Source organism: Pyxicephalus adspersus, chromosome 4 (assembly GCF_032062135.1).
Source record: "Pyxicephalus adspersus chromosome 4, UCB_Pads_2.0, whole genome shotgun sequence".
NCBI classification, from domain to species: Eukaryota; Metazoa; Chordata; class Amphibia; order Anura; family Pyxicephalidae; genus Pyxicephalus; species Pyxicephalus adspersus.
The window spans coordinates 151,669,345-151,683,167 of record NC_092861.1 but is presented as its reverse complement, the minus strand read 5'-3'; the positions used below and the strand labels follow the sequence as shown (position 1 = coordinate 151,683,167).

The 13,823-nt window shown below is 41.4% G+C and overlaps 1 protein-coding gene across 1 annotated transcript in view; it reads left to right on the top strand.

Moving 5' to 3' along the window:
* DAAM2 (dishevelled associated activator of morphogenesis 2) overlaps positions 1-13,823 on the top strand; it is a 135,631-nt gene that overhangs the window by 112,622 nt on the left and 9,186 nt on the right. Inside the window, exons 24-25 of the mRNA XM_072410001.1 lie at positions 9,121-9,252; positions 13,209-13,379. Of these exons, the coding sequence (XP_072266102.1) occupies positions 9,121-9,252; positions 13,209-13,379 (303 nt within the window). The remainder of the gene's footprint in view (positions 1-9,120; positions 9,253-13,208; positions 13,380-13,823) is intronic.

Genomic DNA, 13,823 nt, shown 5'->3' with positions numbered 1-13,823 from the left:
TACTATCAGGAGATTGCAGGAGAGGTGCTGAGGACTCTGCCCTTACCATGGAGGTCATAACTGCTCTCCCTGCCACACCTCTAGGGGGCAGAATGCCCCATTTTGGCATCAAACCCACAAATAAGGCAGAGCCTTCCATCAGAATACATGCAACAATTGGCAAGATCAACAGGTAAATGATCCAAAGTAAGGAGAAATTCTAAAGATAAATTATAATGCCTTTTATAAAATATGATTATATAAAATAATTCCCTACGGCAGTGTTTTTCAACTTTTTTTGAGCCACGGCACATTTTTTTACATTGAAAAAATCCTGCGGCACACATGAAGGTTGATGGGAATCAGAGGGAATTGCTGATTGCAAATAAAAGGTGTGGGGGGGCACCATGGTGTGCAGGTTACTCGTTTCTGGCTAATATCTAAAACATTGCAGCCTTTGTTTTATCCTCATAAAGGAAGATAATTCTCATTTATTGAAATTATAAGTAAATCCCATTATAGTGATATACATTTGCATTGAGCTGATTTTTAGCTCATCCTGCAATCAGGAGATTGCAGGAGAGGTGCTGAGGACTCTGCTCTTACCATGGAGGTCATAACTGCTCTCCCTGCCACACCTCTAGGGGGCAGAATGCCCCATGTTGGCATCAAAACCACAAATAAGGCAGAGCCTTCCATCAGAATACATGCAACAATTGTCAAGATCAACAGGTAAATGATCCAAAGTAAGGAGAAACTCTAAAGATAAATTATAATGCCTTGTATAAAATATGATTATATAGAATAATTCCCTACAGGACGTTATTCTATAAAACCTTTATTCAAACCCTGAGGGGTGCAAAGTCCTACAAAGACACACTGAGGCAGATTGAAAGCCAGTATGCTTCTGTATGATGGGAGGAAAGTCCAACACATGTAGGAAGGTGCATGAATTGCATGAACAGTCTGAGACCTGAAGGTGCATGAATGGGGACAGTCTGAGACCTTAAGGTGCATGAAATAGGGACAGTCTGAGACCTTAAGGTGCATAAATTGGGGACAGTCTGAGACCTGAAGTTGCATGAATTGGGGACAGTCTGGAACCTGAAGGTGCATGAATTGCATGAACAGTCTGAGACCTGAAGGTGCATGAAATAGGGACAGTCTGAGACCTTAAGGTGCATGAATTGGGGACAGTCTGAGACCTTAAGGTGCATGAATTGGGGACAGTCTGAGACCTGAAGGTGCATGAATTGCATGAAAAGTCTGAGTCCTTAAGGTGCATGAAATGGGGACAGTCTGAGACCTTAAGGTGCATGAAATGGGGACAGTCTGAGACCTTAAGGAGCATGAATTGGGGACAGACTGAGACCTAAAGGTGCATGAATTGTTAGATGATCCAGGACCAGTGAAAAAAATGGGCTGGTCTGAGGACTGAATGTTCTTGAATTAGATTTGGTTGGAGGTGTGAATGTACTGGATGTATTGATTGGGGTTGATTTGATATCTTGAAGGTGCCTGAATTATAGCTCATCCAAGGTCTGAAGGGGGATAAATTGGGGCTAATCTGGAATTAGAACTAGTCTATGATCTGAAGGTGCATGTATTTGTGGTAATCTGAGCTCTGCAGTTCCTTGAAATGATGCTGATCCAAGGTCTGATGGTTTATAATTTGGAGACCAATCTGAGATCTGAAGGTGCATAAACTGGGAATGATCTGAGGTCTGAAGATGCATTATCAGAGTCCAATGGAAATATGACGGTCCTTGAATTATTGCTGATCCAAGGTCTTACGGTTCATTATTTGAGACCAATCTGAGATCTGGAGGTGAATGAATTGGAGCTGATCCAAGGTCTGCAAGGTGATGAATTGGGGCTGAAAGTGCATGATTTAAAGCTTACCTGTGGTCTGAATTTGCATAATTGTGGTCTGATCTGAGATCTTAAGCTCTTTGAATTGGTGATCCGATGTCTAAAATTGCATGTGGGGCAAGTCTGAGATCAGAAGGTACATAAATGTAGTCTGATCTGAGGTCTGAAGGTGCATAATTTGGGGCTTATTTGACTTCAGAAGATGCATGATTTTGTGGTGCTCTGGGGTATGATGGTGCTTCTCCTAATTCTGCTCAAAGGTCTGATGGTTCATGATTTTGGGCTGATCTGACATCTAAAAGTGCATGATTCGGGGGAAGTCTGAGATGTGAAGGTATAAGAATTTGGAAGCGGATCGGAGGTTTGAAAGTGCATGAATGGGATTTACTTCAAACATGAAGATCCATTAACCTAGACTAATGCTCCTCAAATTGATGCTGATCCAAGGTCCCATGGTGCATGATTTGGGGGCTGATCTGAGATCTGAGGGTGCCTGAATTATAGCTGATTCAAGGTCTGCAGCGTGATGAATTGGAGCTGAAATTGCAGAAATTAGGTCTGGTCTATGATCTGAAAGTATATGAATTAAAGCTTTCCCTAGATCTGATTGTGCATGATAATATGAATTCGGGTTGATCTGAGGTCTTCATCCCACCATAGCTGGCACGCTGGTTATGTAATGCTTATAAAATGACACTTAATATGGAAATGGCTTCTGAGCCCAGCTCTCCTCCACACAGCTGAATGGCATGACTTGATCCCACTGACTGATTCTTACATAATTAGTTCCAATACACATTCTTCTATAATATTCATCATTGGCCTTTGTTTTCCCAAAAGACGAGGCCTAGTTTTTGGTCCCTTTTTTTCTTTTGAACTGAAGAACACTTGAAACGAAACTTATGGATAGGGTCCAGTTGTGGCTAGATAAATTAGGACTGGGAGAGGCAGAATGGGATCTCGCACAAGCCAAGATGTGACTTAGAAGTCATCCAGCTGGTTAATGAGAGTTGGGAGATGACAATAGAAAATAAACAGAGGAGATGAGGGCAATGTCCTCGTTGTTGGGCCAGAACCTTGAGGGCTCCTCAGTTCTAGGCTGGAAGCGTGGATGTTTTTGTGGTGGGACTTTTCTTTTCTTCCGAAATTTGACAGCGATATTATTAACCAACCACAGTGACGACAAAGCTCTAAAACAATACCCCGTGTTTAGGAGAAAGGTTTGTAAGTGATACAAAAGATGAGTTGAAAAAAGTACATCCTGTTTTAAATCAGAAGAACTAAAAGTTGCCACATAAATTGAAGTATGAATATTAGAATGAATACCTTCAACACATACATCATGGTGTACCATGAAATGGACCATACCATTGTATTGCTTGTTCCAAAGACTTTAAAGAGGCCCTGTTTTCAACTTAAAATTGAAAGCTTAGAAAAATTGTGCAGACTTGCAGCATCCTTCTTTTCCATAAACAATATTTTTTTTGCTTGTAATGTGACTTTAGACTTGATAGGAATTCAAGCATTCCCTATGACAGGCACCCAACCCATTCCTGCCATGTCTATTGGAATATCTCATTCCTACCTGTACCGGCCTAGCTTGTCTGTGTATTCGCAGATTGCATGAACAGTCCGAAAATGGTCTGCTGCAAAACCTCTGAATATTTTATTGGCTTTGAATGGGATCTATAAGGTAGAATTGTCCCGTGTGCACCAGATGACACTGAACAAATTACTAAATATTCACTTTGGGTGGACTGACCCATTCATGGGAGTTAAAAAAATACTTTGCATTAAAATTTCCAGCACAGCCCAGTGTTCATTCAGTTATTAATATTATTGTTATTATTATTATTATTTTTAATAATATTATTATTATTATTATTATTATTAATAATAGTTTTTATATAGTGCCAACATATAACACAGCGCTGTAAAATAAATAGGGTTTGCAAATGACAGACAGATACAGACAGTGACACAGGAGGAGGAGAGGATCCTGACCCAAAGAGCTTACAATCTAGGAGGTGGGGGAAGTACACACATTAAGAGGGGGGATATGGAGTGATGGAAAATAGTGAGAGTTTAGGAGACAGAAGAAGACGGGTAGGTGAGGGTTAAGCGTTGGGTTTTGAGGGATCTTTTCAATGAGCAGAAAGTAGGAGCAAGCCGAATAGGACGAGGAGACCATTCCAGAGAGTCGGGGCAGCTGTAGAAAAGTCTTGGAGCCATGCATGTAATGAGGTTATGAGTGAGGAAGTCATTAGTAGGTCGTTGGAGGACCGAAGAGAGCGGCTAGGGGGGGATTTTTTTATCAGGTCAGAAAAGTAAGTGGAGGGATTTGAAGGCAAAGCACAGGAGATGAATTTGATTGTAAGTTGAAATGGAAGCCAATGAAGAGAACTACAAAGAGAGGCAGCCGAAGAGGAGTGTTGGGAAGGTTGGATAAATTCATGCGCTGGAGGGATGAATTGCTGATGTATGTGCAGTCCAGAGATGTGATGTGGTCACGCTTCTACTTTCTTGTATTTTGGAGGCTTTTGTAGAAATGATCTTCTCAGGCCCCAAGGAACTGGATGGCGGTTGGAGAGTTTCACCTCCCCAGTTCCCAGCCAGCCTTGTCCTGTCAATGGCCAGCATTGTAAACCCTAAACTGGGAGAATTTAGTATTCTTGTACCCAGGCGTCTGAGGCAAGGCTACGGGGCGAAACGCATCAGACTTTGCCTCAATTATCACAGTGAAATGGAAGCTTTGACCCCCTCCCCCCATAATTGAGTTATAATAACTGGTAAAAACTCCCGATCATCAGACAGAAAAAAGAATGACTTCATTATGAGCCGCAAATCCGAGCTGAACGAGCAGCAGATCAATTAATGAGCCACTGGGGTGTGTGTGGCTTGCAGCGTGAAGAAATGCAAACATCCAGAACAAATTAAAGTGGTATTAGGCCCACCTAGTCTGTGAGCTGTGTGTACGGCTTTTATTCATGGCGCCCCCCCCACCACCCTCCAAAGGACTTTCACTTTCCTATAATACAAGGAGACCATTGTCCTCTATACAGCCAATCCGTCCATTATATTACTTGGATGCAGTTTATTTTATTCCATGGAAGCAAAAAATATCAATGATCCTCTATGTCATTATCTTGCGTCATGCTCAGTATTTAACTGCGCCATTGCGAGTATTATTCTGCATCATTCCCAATGTTATTCTGCACCATTACAAATATTATCCTGTGCTATTTATAGTATTATCCTGTGTTATTCCCAAACCTTTCTATTTCATTCCCAATATTATTTTGCAGCATTTTTATCCTGTACTGTTCTTAGTAATATTCTGTACCAATATTAGCGTGACCATTCCCAGTTGTTCTGCAGTATTCCTGATATTATTCTGCATCCTTATTATCATGCACAATTCCCAGTATTATCTTGTGCTATTAACATTATTTTTCTGCATCATTCCCAGTGTTATCCTGCAGCACTATTACCCTGTACTATTCCCAGTGTTATCCTAGTATTATCTTGCACCATTTCTAGTAATAACCTGCATCAATATTATTATGCACTATTCCCGGTATTATACCATTTTTATTCCCAGTACCTTCATGTGTCATTCCCAATATTATCCTTTGTCATTACCATTATCATTCTGCACAATTTCCAGTAATATTCTGCACCATTCCTAGTAATATCTTGCATTATTATTATCCTTCATCATTCTCAGTATTTTCCTGCACTAGTTCCAGTATTATACTGTTTCATTCCCAGTACTTTCCTATGCCTTTCCTGCAGTATTATTAACCTGCACTATTCCCAGTATTATCCTGTGTCTACATTATTCCTAGAATTACCCTTCATCATTCCAAGTATTATCTTGCACCATTCCTAGTAATATCCTGCATTATTATTACTACCAGACAGAATTCTAATTATTATGTGTCATAACTAATATTATTCTGCATTATTCGCATGATAATCCTGCATTATTTACTGTACTATCATTTTTTTATTCCCAGTATTATTCTGCACCAATATTATCCTGCATCATTCCCAATACTATCCTGTGTCATTCCTGTTACTTTCCAATACCATTCCCAGTATTATCTTGCACTTTTATTATCCTTCAACTCCCAGTGTTATTTTGCATTATTCCCAGGATTATCCTTCATCATTTCCAGTAATATACTTTTTCATTCCCAGTACTTTCCTATGCCAATCCCAGCATAATCCCGCACCAATAAAATCTTTGCCATACCCAGTAGTGTCCCTACTTTTATGATTCTGCATCATTCCCAGTACTTTCTTATGTCATTCTCAGCATTACCCTTCCATTCTCCAATCCAGGACCCATTTATAGGGGAGCTATGCTCTTTCTCTTTTTTTTTTTAGATATTGAGGTGAAATTGGTAACGTTCAGTAACCCGTTATATTTTTTATATTTTTTTCTAACAGCACCTTTTTTATTTTGCTATAAGGGGAAGTGTAGTGGTGAATGTTTCTGCTTCCCATACATCTTCATTTCCTGCACCAGATAAACACAACTCTCAGATATTGCTTGTATATCAGTTTTCAGTCATTTCATAAAGACCAGAAAATGCCGGAACAAACTGCTTGTCTAGAGATTAAAGTTAGGCAAAGGGAAAGGATATGCACACGGGAAGGTAACCATCTATTCACTTTAAACATCAACATAGCTAGCATGATTCATTTCTTAGAAACTTCCATACCCAACGCATTTCGCAGAATTAAATTCACTTTGTCAGGAGCACATTATCTTTGGAGGAATCATGCAGGTTATGGTGGATCCACAAAAGTCATAGGAAGTGCCAACAGTTCCAAGAAGCAATTATGTTTGGCTTCTGTGAATCCACAATTACTTCAAGATTAGTATGTGCCTGGTTCCTGGATCTTTTCCTTCTCCCTTGATGTTGGCTCTGGTTTGTCCTCTTCCCTGAGAATTGTTTGGGATAGATAGGCAAGTAATGTTTTTGTATGTTTTTTTCTATGAATAGTTGCATGATACCTCCAGAGATAATGTGCTCTTGAAGAAGCTGATTTAATACCGCAAAATGCTTTGCGCTTGGAGGTTTCTAAAAAAAATGGATCATACTGAGGATGTGTAACGTATTATAAGATGGGTGTTATGTATCCTGTATAACAAAAGTTATTTGTGCACATAGCTATAATGATATTTAAAATAAAATAAATGTGTACATTTTATTTGTTATGTTATTTTGTTAAATTAATATTTTGTTATGCTTAAAAAGCCTGTTTAATTTATTTTATTGCATATAGTCAGGTAAAGAAAAGACATAAGTCAATCAAGTTCAACCACTAGTGAAATAAACATATCCCAGGTATAAACCCTATGGACATAGTTGGTCCAGAGGAAGGCAAACAAAAACCCCGGTACAATTTGCTCCAACAGAGGAAATAAATTCCTTCCTGATCCCATGAGGCAATTGAATGTTCCCTGGATCAGCAGTCTCTGTTATCTTTACTTTAAAGCTTTAATCCCCAGTTATATTCTGTGCTTCTAGAGATCATCCAGATTTTTCCTAAAGCAATCTATCGAACTTGCTGAAACTACTTCCTGAGGGAGCCGATTTCAGTGAAGAATCCCTTCCCTATCCAGAGATAAGGAAGGGATGGTACCATTGCTCTTGAGATGTGGCATGGCAATTAATTTTACTTATACCCATAGGTAAGCATTTCGGGTGGTATTTAAAAATGAACATGTGGCACAAATGGGCTTTCAACAAATGGTTCACATTGTACCATGGTGCACTGGCACGGTGCATTGTGGTGTCATTTACAAAAACAGCATTGCAACAAGCTGCTCCATGATCTTGCATTGGGATAAGGGTGGTAAAACGCGTAATACTGCAACACATAGAGCAGATTCCAGGCGTGGGATCTGGGTAAGAGTAATGGGAAGGGTCAGCTAGATAATTTGGGTATTACGGATCAAGGACTTGTGAAGAATGAGATGAACATTTTCTTTTTAGCATTGATCTTCCAAGTTTCCTTGTGTATTTTATAAAAAGGAAATTTGTATGATGAATCTGTGGTTCACGTCAGAGGAATACAAAGTATTATGTTTCTTATATGTCTGTGGCCACCTATTTCCATACATCATGGCGGCAGATGTGGGAGCCGAGCTCTGAACAACTCCTAATTTATAATTTTCTTCGGTCTTCTTTTTCGGACTCGGAACTTAAAATTCGTCTTTTTCCGCTTGTGATTCTTCATCTCAGTAATTCACATCTGATTGTTCATTAAGGTAAACCACAAGCTGTTATTCCATCCAGTCCCCGGAGCGGCTGCATGAAGTCATTAGAATCACAGGGAAAACCAGGCTGGAGTTTAATTTGATGTTAATTAAGTCGGCATGACATTCGTGTTAGGGAAGGGGGTTGGTAAATTTAACAAGTGATCGTGTGTTAAGATCTGCTCTAGGGCAGCGTTTGGGGGTCACATTGTCATCACCAGTTTTTGTGTTGGATAAAAATATAATGAGCGGTACAACGCAGAACAAAAATACTGACCAGCCTAACGAGCAAGACTGTTCCTGTTTTCTAAGTATTAGGGATCCATAGAATAGCCACTAGAGGGAGCTCTCATTGGCTCAGTTAATTGCTCTGTCTTTTCTTTCCTAATTAGTGTTGGGATACAATTTATGGATGAGAATTTATGGATACCTGGCCATCACACATATATATGCTTGCTGGACATAGGCACCATTGTAAAACGATGGGTATTGATATGGAGATGGTCCTCTTTGGTTCTAGGATAGTTATCCATAGGATTTGCCCCAATTGGTGAGGTCATGTGCTGATGGTGGATGAGAAGATCCCTCTCACCATTCCAATTCATCCCAATGGTGTTCAGTAGGGATGAGGTCAGGGCTTTGTGCAGGACACCCGGGTTCCTCCTCACCAAACTGGTGCCCCTTTGTCTTTATGGAGCTGGTTTTGTACCCCGGGGCACAGTCATGGGGGAACAGAAAAGGGTCTTCACCAAACTGTGACCACAAGGCTGGGAGAGAACAATTGTCTGCAATGTATTTGTATGCTGGAGAATTAGCAGGACCCCTCACTGGGGACACCTGACCTCCGTTATTTGATGGAAGGTTCCCGAGTAACTTTGGGGTATCAATGGCCACACCACTCTCTCTATATTAAACATAAAATGCACATTGATGTGATTCTTTATTGTCATATCCGGTACTTTTCCATTGGAATTAATCTTTTCTTCATTTGGCAGGAATTGGAGTACCAGAAGCGTCACTACCGGGAGGCCGGAGACCGATTTGTGCCAGTGATGGGCGACTTCATCACCGTGGCCAGTTTCAGCTTTTCGGAACTAGAGGACCTTCTGAGCGAGGCCAGGGATAAGGTACGACCCTTCATTCCGTACTCCCCATCCGTACAGCTGGAATCATTCATTGGGCCTAATTTATGAAAGCTCCCAAAGGCTGGAGAGGATACACTTTTATTAGTGAAGCTGGTTGATCCAGCAAACCTGGAATGGATTTCTTAAAAGTCATTAGTTATTTGCTAGAAAATGTTTTGAATCCTGGACCAGATCCATTCCAGGTTTGCTGGATCACCCAGCTTCACTGAAAAAAAGTGTATCCTCTCCAATGTCTCTAAAGGAGCCCATAGAATTTGGAAGACATTAAGATGATCACATTCTGCTTGCTAACAGTCATTGGGAAGATAGCCTAAAGGGACCAGGATATTGCATGCACCAAGATGCCCGGTTACTGATTCTTCCCCTATAGTATATATGATAGATTGTGGATTTTTATGTAAATGTCATCAAAGAGATGGATTGGGTCTCCAATGTCCCCCTCTCATTCCTACACATTTATAGCTCTGACATATACCGCAGTGCTGTACAGAGATCGCTGAGCCAGTCCCATCAGTCTCTGTACAGAGGAGCTGACACTCTAATGTCCCCCCACAGTCAATCAGTCTCTGTACAGAGGAGCTGACACTCTAATGTCCCCCCACAGTCACACACTATTATTATACATTTATATAGCTCTGTCATATACCGCAGTGCTGTACAAAGAACACTGAGCCAGTCCTATCAGTCTCTATACAGAGGAGCTGACACTCTAATTTCCCCCCACAGTCACACACTATTATTATACATTTATATAGCTCTGACATATACTGCAGTGCTGTACATAGAACACTGAGCCAGTCCTATCAGTCTCTGTACAGAGGAGCTGACACTCTAATTTCCCCCACAGTTTCACACTAATATTATTACCATACATATGTCTGACAAGCATGCGTGTTTCTAGATTTATTTTCCTATCCCTCTGTCCCGTCCTATGCAATCATCGCACATATCATGCAGTAAGTCTTTATTATTCACACATTGTTCATATATTCACACTCAGTGTTGGGGGATTCAGGGCAGGGTAGGAGAGGGCCGGTTGGCTCCTCTGGTCGTCCCGTCAATACGCGCTCTGTCTGTTAAATGGGGCGATTGTTTAGCAATTAAATCTATTCTGACGGTTGAAAGAGCCCTGTGTGTACAGAATCTGCTGCTGCGGCCCTTTGATTCCATCCAGAGCCCGAGGGGGAGAATTGGGTTGCCACGCCGGGATTTATGGGAAGCTTTTTCACTTTTGTAGTCTGTGGGACAACTAACGGTGAATGGAGAAATTGCTGGACATTGGGAAGGATGTCGCCCTTACAGATAGCCAAAAGATCATTGGGGTCACTTGCCTGAGAAGTGCAAACGGCTCATTGCTCATGGAATCCCTAGCGCCCTCCGGAGGAACCCTGGTTGGGAATCTCCGGTCTAGACCATTCATAGTGGATGTCTGATTGGGTTATATGACGTATACATGAAAATTCATAAAAAAACATTACGTTTTTAAGCTCATGAATGTGTGTTTGTTTCCAGAGTCTAGGGACAGCTGTATTACCTGAGGCTCCTAACCAGTGCAGACTCAATGCAGAACTTTTTATTAATATTAAGACTTTATTCTGAGCCTCCACGTTTCAGGGATTAGTGCCCCTTCACCAGGGCTAATAATATATCTGATCATCACTCTAGTGAAACACACATAGTAAGCCTTAAGTGATACCCATAGATACAGAACTAATATTTTCCCTTCTCTCTTTCATTACAAATACTGAATGTGATCATTAGACTAAATTATTATTATTTATTGTATTTATGTAGCGCCAACATATTATGCAGCGCTGTACATTAAATAGGGGCTGCAAATGACAGACAGATACAGACAGTGACACAGGAGGAGGAGAGGACCCTGCCCTGAAGAGCTTACAATCTAGGAGGTGGGGGAAGTATCACACAATAGGAGGGGGATATGGAATGCTGGGAAGTAGTGAGGGTTTAGGGGATAGAAGAAGATGGGTCGGTGAAGTTGAAGCGTTGGGTTTTAAATGAGCAGAAAGTAGGAGCAAGCTGAATAGGACGAGGAGACCATTCTAGAGAGTCGGGGCAGCTCTAGAAAAGTCTTGGAGCTGTGCATGCGAGGAGGTTATGAGTGAGGAAGTCATTAGTAGGTCATTGGAGGAGCAAAGAGAGCGACTAGGGGGGGATTTTTCTATCAGGACAGAAAAGTAGGTGGGACAAGAGTTGTGGAGGGATTTGTGTATCAGGTAGGTAGGTGGGACAAGAGCTATGGGGGGATTTGAAGGCAAAGCACAGGAGCCTGAACAGAGTTCAGAGCCTCCTATTGTTTTAGGATTTGTAATTTGAATATATATATCAAGTGATAAAACCATGATCAATACAGCTCTGCAATACATGAACACTTCCCTGTGTTTTATCTTTTTAAAAACTTGGCAATTACAGAAAATTTGTCCCCCACAGAAAATCAGCGTTCAGAAGAAAATTATTATTTCGCATTGGCTGAATAATTGTTTAACCAATCCGGACTTTTTAATTTGCTTATATTGTTCTATCTTCCCATAGGAAATGTTTTACAAATGAGAGAATCCCCTTGAATTATGTTTGCTTGACACTGTGACTTGTCCGGGGTCGGAGGTCAGGTTGTAAGGGGTAATTAATGGCAAGTAGGGTAATGGGGGAAGCAGGCTGCAGGGTAATCCTGGGCCTTTCTATTGCTACTTAACACTCTGACAGCTGAGATAAGATAAGAAGGTTTACACAGGAGATTGGCTGGTCAATGGGGTCAGCGGGGAATAGAAGCAGATCTGAGCAGGAATTAGAACCCATAAAAATCTTCCAGCTTCTGACTCCATGATGATTAATCTTCCTTCTCCTCTGTTGTGCAGCTCAGGGCAAAATGTGTAGGGATAATCAGCAAAACCCGATCCGTTCAGCCAAGCACATTGGATGATGATCTCCATGGGCCCGTGTGGTGCTGCTCACGTGTGATCAGAAAACTTCCAGCAAAAATAACTGAACAGCTTCATATAAGTTCAAATATTAAGTATAATTTATATAGCGCCAACATATTACACAGCGCTGTACAAAGTCCATAGTCTCGTCACTAACTGTCCTTCACAGTAGCTCACAGTCTAATGTCCCTACTATAGTCATATGTCATTACCACAGTCTAAGATAAATTTATGGGGGGAGCCAATTAACCGAACCGCATGTTTTTGGAATGTGGGAGGAACCCGGAGTACCCGGAAGAAACCCACGCAAACACAGGGAGAACCTGCAAACTCCATGCAGATATTGTCCTGGCTGAGATTGTAACCTGGGACACAGCGCTGCAAAGGACAGAGTGGTTATTGCTGGCCGTCGTTCACCAATCCACCAAGACATTGGGGGACCCCTATACTCAAGCTATCATTTGACGTGTGTATAAAGTTGGAGTTGAGGTCATCAATTTGCTGCATAACAGGGCAATGAGCTCAATGAACACCCAGGCTCATTGCTCAAGTGACCCCAATGATTTTTTTGGCTATCTGTAATGGTGACATTCTTCCCAATGGCCAGCAATGTAAGAGGAATTCTTCCCACTGACCACCACACTAATATACTGTGATGTGTGGATATAATATTTATAGGAGGGGTTCCTGAAGACCTGAAAGTTATTTCAAGGCTTGAAAGGTTTGGGGGAAAGGTTGGGTTAGAGTGCACTTTGGGGCCACAGGCTTGCGGTATTGCAGGACATCTTGAAGGAGCTGACAAAGGCTACAGCGAGAGGACACGTGAGCCACCGGAAAGGTGAATATTTTCACTTTAAGCTACCCATGCACACAGGAAGATAAAAGAACCATTGAACTCTTGTTTTCATCTCATGTCTTTAATGGATGACATAAAATGTCATTTAGGATCTCCCTGTAAAGCCCCGCTGATCAAACTCAATCTTTTCTTTTCCTTAGTTTTCCAAAGCCATGAAGCATTTCGGTGAAGCAGATGGCAAAATGCAGCCGGATGAGTTCTTTGGCATATTTGACACTTTCTTGCAATCCTTTACTGAGGCCAAACAAGATCTGGAGAACATGAGGAAGAAGAAGGAGGAAGAGGAGCGCAGGGCACGCATGGAGGCCATGGTGAGTCCAAACCCTAAAACTCTTCTATTGTAATGAAGACACGTAAATCAAAGAAATTTATACTGCAGAGTTTGGTGCGATAGATGTAATGAGTCCATTAAAGTTCTGACATTTCCTTCAGCCCTGATAAAGAGTCGCTGTTTGACTATCCCCAAAAGGACCATAATTTTAAAAAGCTGGTTACATTTACTATGACGCGTGGTTTTACGTTAAAATGGAACAAAACCCTTTGGCACTTACCCAACTGTGCTCCCCCACAGGGTGCCACCATATTTCTTTATTCTTCTGCCTAGCAACGAACCTCTGCCGTTTTAATTGTCCATGCCTGGCACACGGAAGGTAAGTCGGGAATGCCAGGTTTTCTCTGCAACCAAAGCTGATACTACTTTTGAGCAGCTCAGCCTTTTCACATATTTCACGGGCCATCAGGAAGGAAAGATGTGT